This window comes from Chenopodium quinoa, unplaced genomic scaffold (assembly GCF_001683475.1).
Source record: "Chenopodium quinoa cultivar QQ74 unplaced genomic scaffold, ASM168347v1, whole genome shotgun sequence".
Lineage (NCBI taxonomy): Eukaryota > Viridiplantae > Streptophyta > Magnoliopsida > Caryophyllales > Amaranthaceae > Chenopodium > Chenopodium quinoa.
The window spans coordinates 1-18,422 of record NW_018745564.1 but is presented as its reverse complement, the minus strand read 5'-3'; the positions used below and the strand labels follow the sequence as shown (position 1 = coordinate 18,422).

At 34.3% G+C, this 18,422-nt stretch overlaps 2 protein-coding genes and 1 pseudogene across 2 annotated transcripts; 2 read left to right on the top strand and 1 right to left on the bottom strand.

The window, feature by feature from the left end:
- Positions 1-530: 530 nt before the first annotated feature.
- LOC110716206 lies at positions 531-3,347 on the bottom strand. Its single transcript, XM_021894826.1, has 7 exons — positions 3,301-3,347; positions 3,150-3,208; positions 2,615-3,065; positions 2,105-2,547; positions 1,309-2,007; positions 977-1,130; positions 531-841 (listed from the first exon to the last, which is right to left on the bottom strand). Exons 2-7 carry the CDS (start codon positions 3,165-3,167, stop codon positions 531-533), a joined length of 2,076 nt encoding a protein of 691 aa, XP_021750518.1. The 5' UTR covers positions 3,168-3,208; positions 3,301-3,347.
- A 4,705-nt stretch (positions 3,348-8,052) lies between these two features.
- Positions 8,053-11,723, top strand: LOC110716205 (annotated as a pseudogene).
- Positions 11,724-12,291: 568 nt separating this feature from the next.
- LOC110716208 (protein FAR1-RELATED SEQUENCE 11-like) lies at positions 12,292-13,263 on the top strand. Its single transcript, XM_021894828.1, has one exon. It carries the CDS (start codon positions 12,355-12,357, stop codon positions 13,156-13,158), a length of 804 nt encoding a protein of 267 aa, XP_021750520.1. The 5' UTR covers positions 12,292-12,354; the 3' UTR covers positions 13,159-13,263.
- Positions 13,264-18,422: the final 5,159 nt, after the last annotated feature.

The following is an 18,422-nucleotide window of genomic DNA, read 5'->3' as shown; positions in this document are numbered from 1 at the left end:
TTGGGATTGATTTTCTATCACATCCTTGTAGCTCTCTAAACGCCAAAAAATGATGGATTTTTTTTTTAATTCACCAAGTTATATACTTCTTCCAGTTTGCAAAAACAATCATTAATCAAGGATGAAACCCACTAAATAGGTGGTATTACAAAAGAATTGTACTTGATTGTAAATTACATTTTACACGCCAAATTATTATTGTAAAGATAAGACATCAGAAACTATCTCCCCAACCAAAGAATCTAAGATCTGGTCTTCAATGTCTACTCCAACCATAAATTCATCAACTTCAAAATCTAGCCATCTCCCATATTTACTGCTCATATCTTTGTTGACGAGCTCATCCACCATACTATTTCCCAGGTTTCTCCAACCCTGGATCTCCTTGTACACTTCTTCAGCCAGTCTTTCCTTTCTCTTCAATGTTGCAATGCCTTTTTTTCCACATTTCTAACCCACCACCCACGAAACGCTGACACTTCAAATCTAAACATTCACTGACACAATCAAACAACATTTTCCTCTCTAGTTTAAAACTCATCCTTTCCACCTCCTTGTCGTCTTTCCATCTGATCAAACAGGTGTGGATTTACTATCTCACGTGTTCGACCTGCTACATAATCCTTAAACATCAACTCCACATTGCAGAGTATGTCTTTTACATATCCTAATTCCCATGCTGTTGATTTCATGGAGTACTTTTCTGAAGTAATTTGAGAAGATGTTGATGAAGCTGAATCTGATACCTCTGCATCAGCTTCCCTACTAGCTTGTGACTTTTGTAAAGAATCCGGACCAAATTCTTGCTGAGCCTGAACTGATGAACATTGTTGTTTGCTCTCTGAAAATATAACCATGGAATGCTCAGTATTAATACACTAAGATTACAAGTATAGATTACAAACTAAGATTACAAGTACTAATTATAAAACATGCATGTATTGGAAGTGGTGAATGATTTTGATATTGTTCTAACCTTCCGTGATGCTACTTGCCATGCTTTCTGAAGAACAGCAACTTTCTGTCAAAATAGAAGGTTCCAGAATGGAAACAGGACTAGGTGAGTGACAATCATTCCATTTTTTAGCTTCAACTTTGTCGTGGCTGTATTTTTCCATTGCTTCCCCTGCCTGATGAAAACAAAAAAAAAAAAAGAGCCTATCTTGTCAATAGAATAGAGCTGAAATCAGTACACCGTTGCTTCCTAACTTTTTAGGGCATAAAACTAGGGGAGATTTTGAATGCAAAAAAGTTGGTCTCTATAAAATTAATGGAAATCAAAATAAAAATATGCATGAAATTCTGTACCTGAAAACTGAATTTCCTTGTGAACTGTTCAGCTTCATAGTCAAACAATCCAGGATAGATATGGCTATCTGTGTCTAGTGGCTCTTGTTGAGACATTTTTTCTCGGGCCTTCCCTGTGGCACTCTCTGCACTGCCAGGTACCACTGCTGATTCTGCAGCAGTACCAGTTTTGACAATGGTGCTATGGGAATTCTCAAAGTTTGATGTTAGTTCTTTTAGCTTCTGCTCTAGCAATTTACTCAAAGCATCACCCTTTATCCCGTTTAATCCAGGAGAAGATAACCTTGTCAGATCTGAGTTGGTCAGCATTTTGCTTCCATCATCAAAGCAAATGTTGCTGCCTTTTTCAACCAACTGTCTAGAAGGCTCTGAACCAAGCAGTGATCGGGTGATAGGAGCAGTGAATGTAAATGAAACAACATCCATTCCTTTCCTTCGGCTTTCTTCTATCCAATTAAATTGCTTATCAGCCATTACAGTAGATTGGCTTGGTTTTTCAGGAACTTGATTCTTATTGTATTGCAGATTCCCATCTATTGACCTTTTCTTTCTAGGAACATTTCTCACTCCAGCATAAGGAACTCCCTTATCAACAACGTCCCTTGCATGCAAGCTAGATTTCCTCGAACTTGTTCTTGAGGTCCCAGCTTCTCGAGCTAAACTTTTTTGTCGGCTATGAGAAGTATCCTCAGAATATGGCTTTTTTACCAATAGTTGTAGTAACAGAAGCCTTAGGAGCAGAAGATCTCTCCCTATGTGGAGGGCAGTTCTGTTTTTGGTTATTTTGTCGTAGTACAGAAGAAGCACTTTGGTTCAAAGATTTCCTATTTGAGAACTTTGGACCACTTGCTTGGTTCCTTGATGACTGACTTGACTTGCTATCATCCTGTTCTTCTGAATCTCCCAAACTCCTACTGTTTGAAGTCAAGCCTTCCCTTTTCTGTACATTAACCTTTGCTTGTATGGCAAGCGAAATTGACTTTCCCTTTTTCTTTACAGCAGCAGAACTATCCTCTCTACTCGGGGATGCCCTAAATGATGACGTCTCATTTAGACCATTCCAACTCCTATTCATAGGCTGTCCTTTTAGATACTTGGCAGCATTGGATTCAACTTGCCTTTGCGTTAATACAGGAGCCCTGGACGGTTTCTGCGCTGCTTCCAGTTTCTCCCTTATTTCTCTAACTTTCAAAGGAACCGAGGATGATCCAGCTGAAGATATCTTAGCTCGGGGAGTTGCTGATGGCCCAGGCTCAATTATTTTTGCAGCAGCTTCCATAATGTGAGCTGCATCTTGGGACGGGACAAAAAATAGGGCTCTTGATTGGCGATAAAAGCTTATGATGAGTGATTGGGATTGTTTTGGCTGACTTTGGAGGCAAAGTATCAGTTTGAAACTTCTCAATTGGTCTGTTAGGCAACTTCATAGATCTAGTTTCAAAGTCATTATTCCTAGTTGTAGGCTCCATTTTGTCAAATAGGTGGCTTGAATGCATAACTTGATGATCATGATAAAAGTCGAGATTTCTTCCTCTAAATGGAGCCTCTCCTAGAGAGATAGAGTCAAAGAAGGGGGAAGGATATGACTCCATTCCTATTGACATTGGTAAGGAATCCAATCCCATGAGCCTGGCCACTACCCCAGGAGCTTTTGATCCAAAACCGTCATCATCTGTGACAGATGATGCGCAGCTATAATCACTTCCTCCTCTGGCACTAAATCCTGCACCAAATGCACCATACTCCTCTTCTTCTTCCTGGTATATAATTAATCAAATCATCTTAAATCAATATTATGGCAATTAATTTCAGCAGATATCAGTCATTGAATAAATTCTCACCACACGCTTTCTTGTCATAGGAAAACTCTCCTCTCCTTTCTTTCCTTGCTTCGAGTATTCTGTCCAAAACAACCAAAAGAAAATGAATGATCTGCAGTTCACATTAAAGAATCACAACACAAACACATATATGAATGTAGCTGTAATGTACCTGGTGAATCAGATCTGCTCGAAAACAACTTCTTTCGAGACTTGGCATTCCAGTTCAAACAGCTGAAAGAAGCCGCCAACATAACGTCCACTCTTCGACCCATGCTTGTCACCACCCATTTTAGCTATTTACCAATCCAAAACACTTCTTGACATTAAAGATCCAAGCTCAGTTACAAAAACTTTAACAATCAGTGATAGGTGGATGAATCTTCAACCTAATCATATGCAGAATGATGGATATTCCAAACTGCTCAACACAGTTCAATTAATGAGACAAATTGCACTAAAACATAGGTAGTATCATCCATAATAAAACCCTAGTTATAGACTAAGATATCATCTACTCTAACAGCTCAAAAACAATTTCACTCAAAACTGTATTTTCTACTCTAACCGCTCCCTCAGTTCAGATTATGAACTCAGTGCACATGTATTGCTAAGATATAGTCATATAGGTAGTATAATCCATAAGTACATTAATTTAAACACCCTAGTATCTTCTACTAAGATAGCATCGAGCTCGAAACGATTTCACTTGGAGCAGTATCTTCTACTCTACTATAGCTCCAAGCTCCCAATATATGACTAACAGCAGTCACAAATAACTTCAGAATTACTCAACCATCCCTAGTAAAGCACATTATAAGAATCTATATTCCAATTAATTTACCCATCATAGAACTTTATACTATACTAATATATGCTCAAATTTGATAGCAACAAACAAAGATGATTAACTTGGGCATGCACATTTGAACATTACAGCCATTTTCTGCTAAATTATCTACTCCATATGTACATTCACAATTACAAATTGGAAGTGAAATCATATTCCAATTTATAATTGAACAATTTCAACAGTATCTAACAGTGTTTAAAACGGTAATTTAACCATTAATCATGCAAATTTACCTTCAAAAAGTAATCACAATCATATCAATCAGCTAATCAAAATTCAAATCAATTAACAACATCATCATTAGCCTCATTCCACCACCTAATTATAAAAAATCTTTAATTAAGCTAACTAATCACATAATCAAGCAAAACCCATCTCACATTATCAATTTATCACCAAGATTCATTAATCACAGTACCAAAGCAGTACAAAAGACAGAAACTTGATTGCAAAACCAAACATTCCATGACCAAAATCAGTTTATTTAAGAAACAATTAATTCAAACCCAATTTAAAACTACAATCAAACAAAGTACAGAAATGATTAAAACTTACAAATGAGGAATTTCTTAGAAGAATTTCTCCAACGTCTCTAAAATAAGCTTCTTTGTTTCTCTCTCCTATATAAATGTTTGACAACGTCTATATTTTTCTGGGTTTTGTGAAACAGAGGAGAATGAATAGTTTGTAAAGCAATAAATTAAGGGGTGCGCAGTTGTTGGAAATACCAGAAATTTTAGAGAGAGAAAGTTGTGATTTTTAGTGAGAGAGTGAAGCATGTTTCAAGCATTAAATGGGGGCAAAGCATTGATTAAATTGGGAAGGAAAAAAAAAAGTTGGAATTTTTTTAAAAAAATAGAAATTGAAAAACACAAAAAAAATAATTCCAAAAATCTTGTAACGTCTCTTTGCTTAGATTGAGATTTCAAATTACAAATAAAAAAAACAGAAAGAGGGACAAAAAGTATACTTTTTATTATACAAGGGTGATAAAATTACAAGGGGTAGGATTTTAATGGGGAGTGACAGACAAGTGATATGATGACACGTGGATTAAAGAAAAGTCAAAACAATTTTGGAAAATGAGTGAAACAAAAAAGGGGTTAAAATATTTGGGATTTGGATTTGTTAAGGTAAAATGGGCCCATTTTTTTGCCTTGGTGCGTCCTAGGTTCGAACATAATGGACCAAATCTAGTGAGAGAACAGAGAAGTTTATTTTCCCATAATTTATTTTTTGAAGGATTTATATTTTTATTGGATTTGAATTTTTTTGTTACGTTAACATGGGGGGTCTAGTTATGAATGTTTGTGTATAAAATTAATATGTTAATTTGAATTTAAATAACATCTTACAAGTTACAATAAAATGAAAAGAAAATTGTTTAAAAATAGCAATGCAATGAAAACATTCTTTCTTTTATATTCAACCAAATTAAATAATATGATGAACATTTTCTTGAGTTATATGAACATCAAAAAACCAAAGCTTTTGTCAATAGTGTTTGCGAATTTTGGTGTGTCAATATGATACTTGTAATTTTTTAATATGTAGTTCGTGATAGAAATTTGTTAGTTTAAAACTCATTAGTCATCACATTAGTAGCTTGTATCATAAAGAATACACTCTATGGAGAACTAATTTGATTTGCAATAAATCCCAACAATCTATGAATAAATCCCAAGACTTAATGAATACACCCTTTCACCGTGATTACACTATTTGAGTACTCTTTATAGTTTATAGAGTGATTATATTTCTTTCATCATCTCTTTGTCATTTCATTAAAGGGGAAAGGGTTGGCTTAATCTACATGATCCACACATTGGGCTAGACTCAATCTAATCTAAGTAGTTGATTCAATGGGCTTGGTGAGCTTGGATTAGGGATGATGGCAAAATGACATGAATTGTTTGAGGTAAGAAATTGAAGTAACTGTTCTTTCTACCTTAATTTCTATAGTGTAAGCATGACTGCAAGAGGATATATATTCAACATTTTATGTTGCATGTATTGCATATAATTTTACACGCATTTTAAAGTTTTTTTTTGTGTGTAATTGACAAAATCTTGTTGTTGTATAGATGTTGAATTGTTGATTGTATTAAGGACTTAGAGTCAAATGTCATTTACCCTATATTTTACACTTATATTCCTCCCCCCCCCCACCCCCCCCCCCCACCCCCCCCCCCCCCTCAAAAAAATAATAATATAATGTCGATTTCATGTTTGATTCAAACTTTGTCATTTTACAAAGTTATATACTCTTACATAGTAATCCTTAAAACAATACAAGTACATGTAAATAAATAGTCGATTCTAAATATATAACAATATAAATGAATTACAAGTTCTAATACCTTAACACCCACATCATAATTTATTTGCAATCTCCTATACAATTTTAATAATTAAAAAAGCAAAAAAGAAAAATAATCTAAAAGAATACATCTTCAAATTGCATGCATGCCAATTATTAAAATTACGAGCACATTTTAAGCCACAAAATCACTTCTTGATCAAATTGACCTTCGGATTTGATGTAGAAATCATGCATAAATTAAACCATCTCTATTAATCATGAAACTATTCTATGGCACCTTCTTTTAAACCCAACGAAAACCATTTTTAACAGAAGCTTTAAACTTAGTTTCCATTGTATATGTTCTAGACGTAGTAATCCTTGTTTTCCTCTTCAAATCATTTTCATCAAAGCTCCAATTATGAGACCTACGATGATGTGAAGACGGCGAAGACGACGTCGTAAAGGATGATTTGAAATAAGGAGTAATTACGTACCTATGAGAAGGTTGTAATTTTATGGGTGGATTATAATTACTAAATGTTGGACTTTCATTGTATGTACAACAACGAGCAGCATCATCAAAATTTGTATTTCCAACATGTAATGATCTATGATTTGTAGCTTATATTGCTCTAAATCATCATGAACAATGTATTCATTTTGTGATCTTTTTGGCCCTTTCATCTTTTTTTTTATTATTTTATTATTGAATTGATGTAACGTATAATCCCACCACCCCAACTCTTGAGAAACAACGGCAAAAAAGTTGGGATGGGAGATATCTAGGAAAACAAGACGACAAATTGAAAAGATAAAAGAATAATTAAAGTTACAAGGTATGTTTATATACTTAAGGGAAAAAAAATAGACATAGCTAAATTTAGACTATCCATGATATAGATAAATGTAAATCAATCAATATTATGAATTCCAAAATTAGGAGATTAAAGAAATTGCTTCAAATAAAGTCCGATAACAACTCAAATAACCTAGAGGTTTACAAACACATTACAAATTACAATCCATTGTTTTGTTTTTGTAACGGTTGCTTTCTACTTTTGTAGTGGCATTAAATTGTACTAGCGTTAACAAAACTCAACACAATAGTTATGTTGAATCTCTCATTATGCATATTTATGTTTTATAAGCACAAAACTAAACACAATAAGTATGTTAATAGGAGAGAACGAGGATTTTGGTCTTCCCGTCTCATCCCCACTTAATATTTTCATCCCCCATGATCCAAAATTCATCCCCATCACTACTCATCACTGCACCACCACCCACTTGCCTAATTGCAATCTCAACCTAAATCCCCATCTCAAACTTGCCTTATAATACTTGTATATATGCATCCATTAAAATTTCGTTACCGTTGTTATAGATAAAACTCAATTAATCAACAAGTCTCAAAACCAAATTTATTCGTGAATGTTAGACAAGCTCATTATAATTCAATATAAAGATGAAATTCCAATTATTGGAATAATTAATTTTCGTTATTTAAAGTAAGTACAAGGCAATTGCTCAATATTGTTTTAAGTAGGTTGGGACTAGGCGAATTTGGAGAGGTATTACTTATGATTCACCTTATTCCCACAGATTATTTCCGCAGTCCTACTACCCATGACATATATGATTTCCATCTCAACCCCATCCCATTGGCCACCATCCGCCAAATCTAGACGGATAGAGCTATGAACTCCGTGATTACATTTCTAATAAAACATAGTGATAGATATGATTGTTACCCTTTACATTATACTTGAGACGATTCTAACAAGTATTTTACATACAAAGTGTGTTTTTTTTTTTTGTCTTAAAAATGATTTACAAACTGAGTAATTACATTCTCACCCCTTCTTGAGAGGGCACATAGACAATGTGCGCTGAATAAGTCGAAGAACCAGTACAGCGCAAGATAGCTCCTTCCCATAGATAAAGCTTATCCTCTTCCCCCTTCATGCGCTCTAACTCATAAATTTCTTCCCCGCCATTTTTCCACTCTTCCCTCCTCCAAATTTTTGACCGTTAGTTTCACAATTTTCTGTTTTGCAGCTTCAAATCAATTGTAAAGGTATGTTCTTTAATCACCCTTTTGCTTATATATAACTATGTTCTGGGTTTAATTTATTTTACTATATTTTCTTGATATTTTAGTGGTTTTTAATTTGTTTGAACTTCTCTGATTTGATATTGATTAAAAAGATTGTTTTTTTTATATGTATTTTACTTAATTATTTCTGGGTGTTATTTAGATCTGAGATTATGAATTGAATATTGGGTTTTTTGGGGTAAAAGTTGGTTATACACCCAAAACCCAAATGATGTTTTGGCATTTTCAAGAGAAATTTTCAGTTATTGTTAGATTTGTGCTCATAGCAAAATGATCTCATAAATGGTTTATTTGGTGAATTTTTTGGGTGTTATTTCACCAAGAAATTAACAATTGGAGTGCCTTGTAATTGAGCTTAATTGATGCTTCTTGCATGAGGCTTAGTGGGGTATTCATAACTAGCATATACTTTGAAATCTTTAGGATTTATAGTAATGAAAGGTTGTACTGAGCTGAGGGGTAGCCTGTTGCCCGTCGTCGAATTAATTGAAACAATGGCCTGTACTTTGAATTTGATGTTTGAACTATTTTTGAGATTTATATGGAAATCACCATTTTACTAATGGGGTAAGAATGTATAGACACTCTTTTATCCCTTTTTTTGGGTGTAAATAGAGCCACAAAGGATTATTAAGAGGACGGGATTTAATCCTAGGGATGCATTCCCAAGACTTTACCGGCTAAGTTTGTTGACATCCACGTAGATAATTAAGTTCATTGTTTGATGGTGTAGTTGAAGCCCATGACAAAGTACTTGGGTTAATTAATACACATTTGCTTTAGGATTTGATAAATCTTTTAGGTGACTGGTTTTAGTCTTGACTACTTGAATGGTTATTCGACATTGTACTTTGTATTTTATTTGTGTCTACAATCCGTGGAGGATGATGCATATTAGACTCCATCCCTGTTTCTCACCTCACCTAGCTGCTTAAGCTTAGTAGTTAGCTTGTTTTTATTCGCTGAAGAAGTAAAGGAAGTAATATAGTACAAGTGACAGGCAGGCTCACTTCTCATCGTTCGTTGTGTTTTCTATAACCTAGGAGGTTAAGCATTCAAAGTGTTAAATGCCTACTGAAGCATTCCCATCTTTTATATTTTTAGCTTCCAATTGATGCATTGCCAGAATATGAACAAAGAAAAATCTAGGTTTTCAATTTGAGGTGTTTAACAGGATTTAGTAAAGGCTGTGTGACAGGATCAAGAAAAAGCTGGTTAACAGGATCTTCTTATGTGTATTATTCTTGATGCTATATGTGTGTATGTGTGGAGAAAACGAGTGAGGAACTATCCTCTTTTGCGCTTATCAGTTTGGGGGGGGGGGGGGGGCTACATCATGTTCTGTAATTCAATGTAGTTGCCAAAACTTGAAGCCTAGAGTAGCTTGAGCACAATTGAACTTTCGAACCCCTATCTCTAGTTCTCTACACAACAAGAAGCCACAGTGTCATTCCTAGTAAAGAGGAAGAGGGGTCTGAAGGTTAAGATTTTTGTAACCTTATCCCTATTATAAAAGCTGAGACCGTTTGAATCTTTTTAAATAAAGATGAAAGAATTTCCCTTCAGTCTATATCCTTTTATTTTGAGTGCAACATCCGTGGTGTGCTCCGTTGGAAATGGGGCTGCCTATTCTTGTATAAATTTTATTTTATTCTTTCTTACCTTAAGTAAAATGAAAATTATTACTGTATATTCTCTATGTTTTAAATTTAAACACTAAACCTTCATTAGAACTAATGTGCTTGCTACCTGCTTTCAGTTGTCTGAATGATTGCTGCAAAAAATGACAGTTAATGGAAGTCAGAATATGGAATCCTCTGAGAATGAAACAGATCTGTCACAGGACAACATTGAGTCTGCAGAGGGAATATCAGAGGATGCTATATTGTCACGACAAACATCAGTCAACCTAGTTCCATTTATCGGCCAGAGATTTGTTTCTCAAGATGCTGCCTATGAATTTTATTGCAGCTTTGCCAAGCAATGTGGCTTTTCCATCAGGGCGCCACCGCACTCGGGGAAAAGATGGGGTGGGACGGGGAGTCACACGAAGGGACTTTACCTGCCATCGTGGTGGACATCCACAGGCGAAACCTAGTGAGGAAGGGAAGTTGCAAAGGAATAGAAAATCATCACGGTGCGGCTGTCAAGCATACATGAGAATAGTGAAACGGTCAGATTTGGATGTCCCTGAATGGCGTGTCACTGGATTTAGTAACAATCACAATCACGAACTTCTTAAATCAGTTGAAGCACAAATCCCTCCATCGCACTGCACCATTTCTGCTGATGACAAAAGTCGGATTTGCATGTTTGCAAAAGCTGGAATGTCAGCCCGCCAGATGTTGAGATTGATGGAGCTTGAGAAAGGCGTTAAATTAGGTTGCTTACCATTCACTGAATTACATATCAGAGACCTGCTACAGTCTTTCAGACATGTTGATAAAGATAACGATGCTATTGACCTCATCAGCATGTGTAAGATTAAAAGATGAAAATTCTTATTTCAAGTATGATTTTAAATTAGATGGTCATAATAGATTAGAGCATATTGCTTGGTCATACCCTTCATCCATCCAAAAGTATGAAGCCTTTGGGGATGCAATATTGCTGGACACTAATCATCGTCTGGATGCTTATGATATGCTTCTAGGCCTTTTGATTGGGGTTGATAATCATGGAAAGGCTTGTCTTTACAGTTGTGTTCTTTTGCGGGATGAAAACCTGGAGTCCTTTACTTGGGCATTGAAGGTACCTATAACATCTTAAGTATGTATCTATTATTCTATAACCATCTGCTGCTCAAGAAGAATCCTGCTTCATTCTGTTGCTTATTTCTTCATTGTAATTATATTTCTCATTTCTTTGAAATAATATGTGCAGACATTTTTATGTTTTATGAAAGGAAAAGCACCACAAACCATTTTGACTGATCAAAATATGTGGCTCAAAGAAGCGATCACTTGTGAAATGCCTGAAACCAAACATGCATTCTCTATATGGCATATCATTGCCAACTTGTCAGACTGGTTTTCTTTGCCACTTGGGTCTCATTATGATGGTTGGAAGACCGAATTTTATCGTCTTTATAGCTTGGAAATGGTTGATGAGTTTGAAGCTGAATGGAAGGAGATGGTTGATAGATATGAACTACAGTCAAATAAACACATCATCTGCCTTTATGCATTACGGGACTTTTGGGCTCTATCTTTCTTGAGACGCTACTTCTTTGCTGGACTCATGAGTAGATCTGTGACAGACTCCATTAATGCTCTCATTCAAAGGATATTAAGTGTACAATCTACACTTGATTGTTTTTGATAAAGTAAGTTCTCTTTTATTATTCTACAGAGCACTACTTTGTGTACATCTGCTGTGGTTCATGCAAAAAAGTTTTTCAAGTGGTTTCTCAAATTTGTGTCTGCATACTCTTATCTAAACAATGTTGTTTCCTTTCGTAATTTATTTCCTTAGAAACTAGAGTTTCTTGCAAAATAGTTTCTCTACCAGTTCATATCAGCAAGTTGTAAAGCTATATTACCTTTATACCTACTGAATTTTCATATCTTGCTTATAGCGATTAGAGATAGCAAACGAGTCAGTTTGGATTAGATCATATTCTAGTAATGAGTTACTTCATTTGGTTACAGGTCGGGTCTAAGGTTGGGTCATACTGGGGTTTATTGTTAATTTTTTACTACATTAAATTAATCATTATTAGACTGTATCACATAAATTTTCGGGTAAGGTCCATCCCGGTTTGGGACATAATTAAGCAGTGCAGTTTCTGCTGTCATGGTTTATCAGTCATATTGGTGAGACCACCAAGTAATAATTTTTGTCTAAGAGAAAGGTGGTTTACTTGCTATATTGACCCTCATTCTTAATATGTTTGTAACTGTAGGTAGCCGATATTGCAGAGTATGATGACCATGGTGGATCAAAGCTGAAAATGCAGCAAAATGAGAAAGTTTCTTTAAAAACAGGTTCCCCAATGGAGTCGCATGCTGCTACTGTTTTTACGCCTTTTGCCTTTTCTCTCCTCCAAGAAGAGCTCGTTTCAGCCCCTCAATATGCCTCCATTATGGTTGGCGAAGGTTGCTTCCAGATCAGACACCACACAGAGATGGACGGAGGATGCAAAGTGATGTGGGACCCTAGTCAAGAACTCATTCATTGTAGTTGTCATCAGTTTGAGTTTTTAGGCATCCTTTGTCGTCATATTCTTCGTGTTCTCTCAACAAATAACTGTTTTCGCATCCCAGACCCTTATCTGCCTTTGAGGTGGCGCCTTGTATCGAATGAGCACGTTGAAAAAGAGCAAACAGAGAAGGTCAAATTTCTGGAAGCCATAGCTTCCACAATTGTTTCAGAATCAGTGGTAACTGAAGAACGCCTGACTTTTGCATGTGAGCATATGTCAATGGTACTGGCTCACATCAAACAACTCCCTAAGCTGAACAATCATAATGAAGCAAATGAAATGGGTATCAATAGCTCAACAGGTTCACTGATTATACCAGGAGTCGAAGCTTCTGATAGTATTGCTCAGAGTTTTGCCCTTGGAAATCCTCACGAATCTTTCTTGGTCAAGTTGAAAGAAACAAATCCAAATCCTGGGCTTGATAATAATATGTCTGGAAAAAGAAGGCGTGCTATTCCTTGTGAACAATATGCTCATGCTGCATGTGATAGTGCAATTATTGAAGGTAATAGCGTGCATGCTGATGGAGATGCATTCTGCGGCTTCTTGTAAATTAGGATCCTAGGGGTAAGTTGAATTCTGCCTATTTAATCAAACAAATGTATATAGATACTATCACCATTTGTGGTCAATTATAGAGCTTACTGAATTCCCATAGTTCTTTTTAGGCTTCTTTTGCTTGATTTACCGGGTTAGCACATTTTATGGCCCGGAAATGTGGCTTATCCTGATTTTCCCTAAGCAGTCAATAGATCAGTTATTCATGTGCCTTATTTAACCTAATTTTTGCTGCGAAAGCTATACGCGTGTGGAGTATATTCCATATCCATCTGGAGTGCAGTTTTCTGGCAGCAGCTTTGTAAGTCAACTGAGAATGTTGCTTGTTACTGATAGAGGTCTCATTTATTCTGTTGCTAAGTACGACAGGTCGACAGCTGATGTGTGACAGAGCCACAGATGAGGAAGTACATCTCCGAATGAGAGGAGATACTGAGAGCCAATACAAGAGAATCCATGATCCTACAAACTCTAGACGGAGACACTAGTTCAAGGCTCATCAGGGACCCGAGTATAATCATTTAACACGATATATGCATGATACCCCTGACGAGCTATATCAACTGTCATACTTAGCAACAGAGCAAACGAGACCTCAATCAATACCAAACAACATACATTGATAGTCGATTCCCAACTCATACCCTACGACAAAGAATCCGATTAGAGGCAGTATTTTCTGAAGTTGTTCATTAAAACTTATTCTTTGCATAATAAACCATCGCGATTAAGCTAAAGTACTATGTACTACTGTACTAGTAATATTAATACATAACAAATAAAGTATAAGAAAAGTCTATATATGATTGAGTCAAAGGAAATTATGTTGAATACGGAGTATGCTTTTAAAAGGAACATTATTTTTATAATTAATATTACCACCATATTTGGTAGGTGAGATGATATAATTGAAAATTAAGTTTATGTTTTTGGTACAGGAGAAAAAGAAAAGCATAAGATTTTATACTGAATAGAGGCTACTTGTCTGATAGTTGAGAGACACAGAATTGCTAACTCAATGGACAATATTCATTAATCTCAACAGTTATTTTTATCCCCTTCTTATAATTCCGTGTGTTAGGATGGTATGATGACTTGTGTGCGTGTATTAGGCCCCGTTCTTTTGAGCACAACAAAGAGGTGTCAGCAGAGCAAATTATTTATACTCAACAAAGCAGGGTTCAGCAAAGCAGACCACAACAGTTCAAAAGAACAGAGACTTAAGGCCGGTTCATACAAAAAAGTCTAGTTGGTAAAAAAAAACTTTTTTCCGGCATACCAATAATAGTGTGTTGGTGGAAGTGGAATATTGAATGAACCACTATGACAATATTAAGATTTATTATGCTTTGATTTTAGAAAAGCTGGGTTGAAGATCACGAATCTAAAAAACTAATACGAGTAGAAGCTTCATACATATAGACTTTTAATTGTTTTTTTTTTCTTTTCTAAATGAAATATACATATAGAATTATAAATAAATTATTGTTATAATTGGTAATGAAGAACATAATCTCAAAAAGTAGTTAGGTGATTAATGATTGAATTATATTTTGTATTGCCTTGATGGTGGCAGCACTTTTGTCTTTGATGTACTTGGCACAAAAGCTCTTAATAAGGAGTTAGGGTCTGGTCAGCTCTATTATCAATTTGATGGTGTGCCTTTCATGAGGTTTAATTAACATATAATTATTATTTAATACATGTATTACTTATTGATATATATTTACTACTCGTATATATAAATAATAATAAAAGTTATTTAAGGGCCAAAAAGCTAGTTGGTCTAACAAGTTAAGTACACTAAATTTTTTTTTTTTTTTACAACAAGTACACTAATTAACAATTAGCGTGTTTTTTAGATGGAGAATAAAATTCATTCATTTATATGTATATGCTACAACCATACTAAATGTACAATGCGTAAATAAGAGATTTATTTCACTCAAAATGCATGTGCAATCTAACAAATTCCTTTAGTTGTCACAATGTTGTCTTTAGACATGCCTTGTATTTTTTTTACCTAGTGATACATTCTTCTTTAATCGACATAATGATCTTGATCTCTCATACACTCTTAATCTTCTTGTACGGAATTGGAAAGATATTTATCAAGAGAGAGTGGTGAATTGAATGAGACTTAATATATTATACGGAGTAATAATTTATTCTCGGTCCCTTCAATTATACAACGAAATTAGAAATTTAAAAATTTCAAGAAAATAGTATTGTTTTGTTTTTGCACTCTCTGACAATATTTTAATTTATGTATACAAAGTATATAATTGGAGGGAGTAGTCCAGGGACCAAAAATAAATGAAAACCTAAAAATTTAATGGTGCTAAATAAAGCAACGGCGTACTAAAACAGTGTCATCATCAATTCATCATTTAAATCTCTCACCATAAAATTTTTAAACGAAAAAAAAATAATAACAAGAAAAACGAACAACTAATCAACCCACACAAAAGAAAAAAAATAGTTGATGATACAAAACCAAATATTATAATAAGAAGATAATATTTTTAGTAATTTATTTTTCTTAGTAATTTTAAAATACTAGTGTAATTTATTTATAATACTTCTCGGAAGATAATAATGGTCATATACTAATGTGCAACACATAATCTTGTCGAAGTATATATATATATTAAAAAGCCACATAAAAGCATAACGAGACAAACAAAAAGGAACAGAAAAAAGTACTTGTAACCATTTCACACATTTAAAATAAAAAAAAAAACACATACATGTTCGAGAAACAAATAGAGTATAAATATATAAGTTGAGGTGTGAAATCTTACAAAAAAGGTTGCAAGTATAAAAGAAATAGAAGGCCTTAAATTGGCTCAAAGAATCTCCTTCATCTAAAGCAACCTTTTCTCGAAGCAATTCCCTATACAATCTTCCTTCCTACCTTAATTGATAACTCCCTCTAAAATTCCCAGTTTTATGTAAATAAAACGAACCATTATATATTATTGGAATTATATCATAATTAAAGTGAAAGATGATGATGATGATGATGATGATGAGGATGGCTGGTACAACAAGAGCAAGAGCAAGAGGTGTAACGCATGCAGACTTGGCTCCTAAACCACAAGGTTTACAACTCTCCAGCAAAACTGGTGCTCTTCTTACCATTCTTTGTATCCTTTGTGGTCTCCTTTGCTTCATTCTCTCCCTCTTCGCCGAAGCTACTCGTTCCGAGGTATGTGCTTATCTTACTCCTTTTGTTCGGAATTAATTGTCAGTATGTAATTGTTTTATTTTAGTGCATTTCCAAACTATTTCATGTAATTTCTCCAAGTATTTGCTATTAGGCCATGTTCTTTATTTTTTTTCGTAACTTAGGCTCACAGAATAATTCATATACTTTCATGTTCAAACTTGCAAAATTAATGAATTTTGGAAATGATTTGATGATTTCGTATTAAAATATTCTCATCCATTTGATTTCATATACTTTCATGTTCAAACTTGCAAAATCAATGAATTTTAGATAGGTAGACTATCGCACTCAAAACAAACTCATACACATATTATTATTTATTTTTTTTTAAAAAAAACACGAATTCTATTTATTAATCAAAAAGTCGTACGAAAAGACTACTAGTTTCTATTCTATTTAATTATCGATTTTGTAAAATCATGATCTTAACGTATGATGTAACGTTTTTTGTAGGTGACATGGATGTTAATAAAACAACAATAATAATAGTGCAAAGAAAGGGCATAAGGAAAAAGGGGATTACGAGTGTATGTATAGTGGAAGTGGTAAAGTGCCTTTGATATGCGCATCAGTTGCATTTGTAGCATTGGCTATTGCAATGCTTGTTCAGCATTCATTTTTGCTAATTGCTATTAGCAAAACTACTCCTCCGGTTTATGTAAGCTGGGACCCTCAATCTTCTATTCCTATGAGATCTCTTACTTGGCAAGCTGGTTTCTTCTTCATTTCTACTTGGTAAGCTTGCTTATTCCCATATCTTAATATCCCAATCGATATGACAACAAAATTACATAATTTAATCAGATATATTTGTCGTGTGTTCTTGTAAGTGTTACGTTAAAGGTTGAGAGTTCAAATCCTTACCTAGGCTTAGAGTGAGGTCGCTGGTGAATCATTTTTGGGCTTTCTTGATTTGGCCAAGATTTGACTAGTACGTCTTCAAATATGAGATTGAATTGTGTGTTAACTAACATCATAATTCATTAGCTTCATTCCAAACTAATCAACATACCTAACTAAAAGAAGGCTTAAAAATAACTAAATGGGAATTAAAGTGGCAATAAGTCATTCGCCAAATTTGGTCAAAACTATACTAAAATCTCATTAATCGCTACTACCAAAACTTTCATATAATTAAAAAAAAGGGTTTAAGACATTGCACAAGTACTTTAGGTATGTCGTATTAGATTAGATAATAATTTTATTTTTTATTTGTTTGACTCAAAAAAATAAATAACATAAATAAATAGTGTAGCTTAGTGCAGTAGGTGGCTTCTTTTTGTGGAATCATGTTTCGTCATTCATGATAATTATTTTTAGGTGCATTATTATTATTTCATTATGACATGATATATATTATAATTATATTTGTATATATATATTCAACATTCTATTATTATGTATTTATTTCAGTGGTTAAGAATGATAATATATGGGATTTCCTCTTAGAAAAGAATATTGAAACAACCATAGCAATTTCAAATAGTACTTAAATAGTAAAATTAAAACCCATTAACTTATCTTTATTTCATCAAAACTCCAAAAGGTACTTGGTGCCTCACTAAAGTTCCAGATTTTACGTAACGCATAAGAATATGTTCTTCGTACGAGCATAAAGGAATAAAAACACATCACATATGTGAGATAATGTCCTCATGCTACTCCTTTACGGCAGTAAAGCCGATAATTACCTATGTGTTTTTACTCGTTATTGTACACCTTCACGTTTTGGAATCGACTTTTACATAAGTACATGCTTTCTATCGTTGTTAGTTCTTTTTAATTTTAAAATAATAATTAACACGGTATATACAAATAATATATTTAGGACAAAAAACATGTTTATAGAAATTGATTTTGGACGAAAAAATTAATGATACGCTTTAATTTCCATATTCAGGTTGTGTTTTGCAGTTGGAGAAATAATGTTACTAATAGGATTAAGTGTAGAATCAGGGCATCTAAAAGATTGGTCGACACCAAAAACAAGCTGCCTTATAATCCGAGAAGGTGTGTTCACAGCTGC

What these genes read in the sequence shown, in the direction of transcription:
- LOC110716206 (XM_021894826.1), bottom strand. An exon ending in AATCAAGAGCCCTATTTTTT is followed by an intron (nt 2,548 to 2,614) that starts GTCCCGTCCCAA and finishes CTGGGCCATCAG; the next exon opens with CAACTCCCCGAGCTAAGATA. An exon ending in TGAACCAAAGTGCTTCTTCT is followed by an intron (nt 2,008 to 2,104) that starts GTACTACGACAA and finishes TTGGTAAAAAAG; the next exon opens with CCATATTCTGAGGATACTTC.
- LOC110716208 (XM_021894828.1), top strand. Translation starts at nt 12,355, where the DNA reads ATGCAGCAAAATGAGAAAGTTTCTTTAAAAACAGGTTCCCCAATGGAG.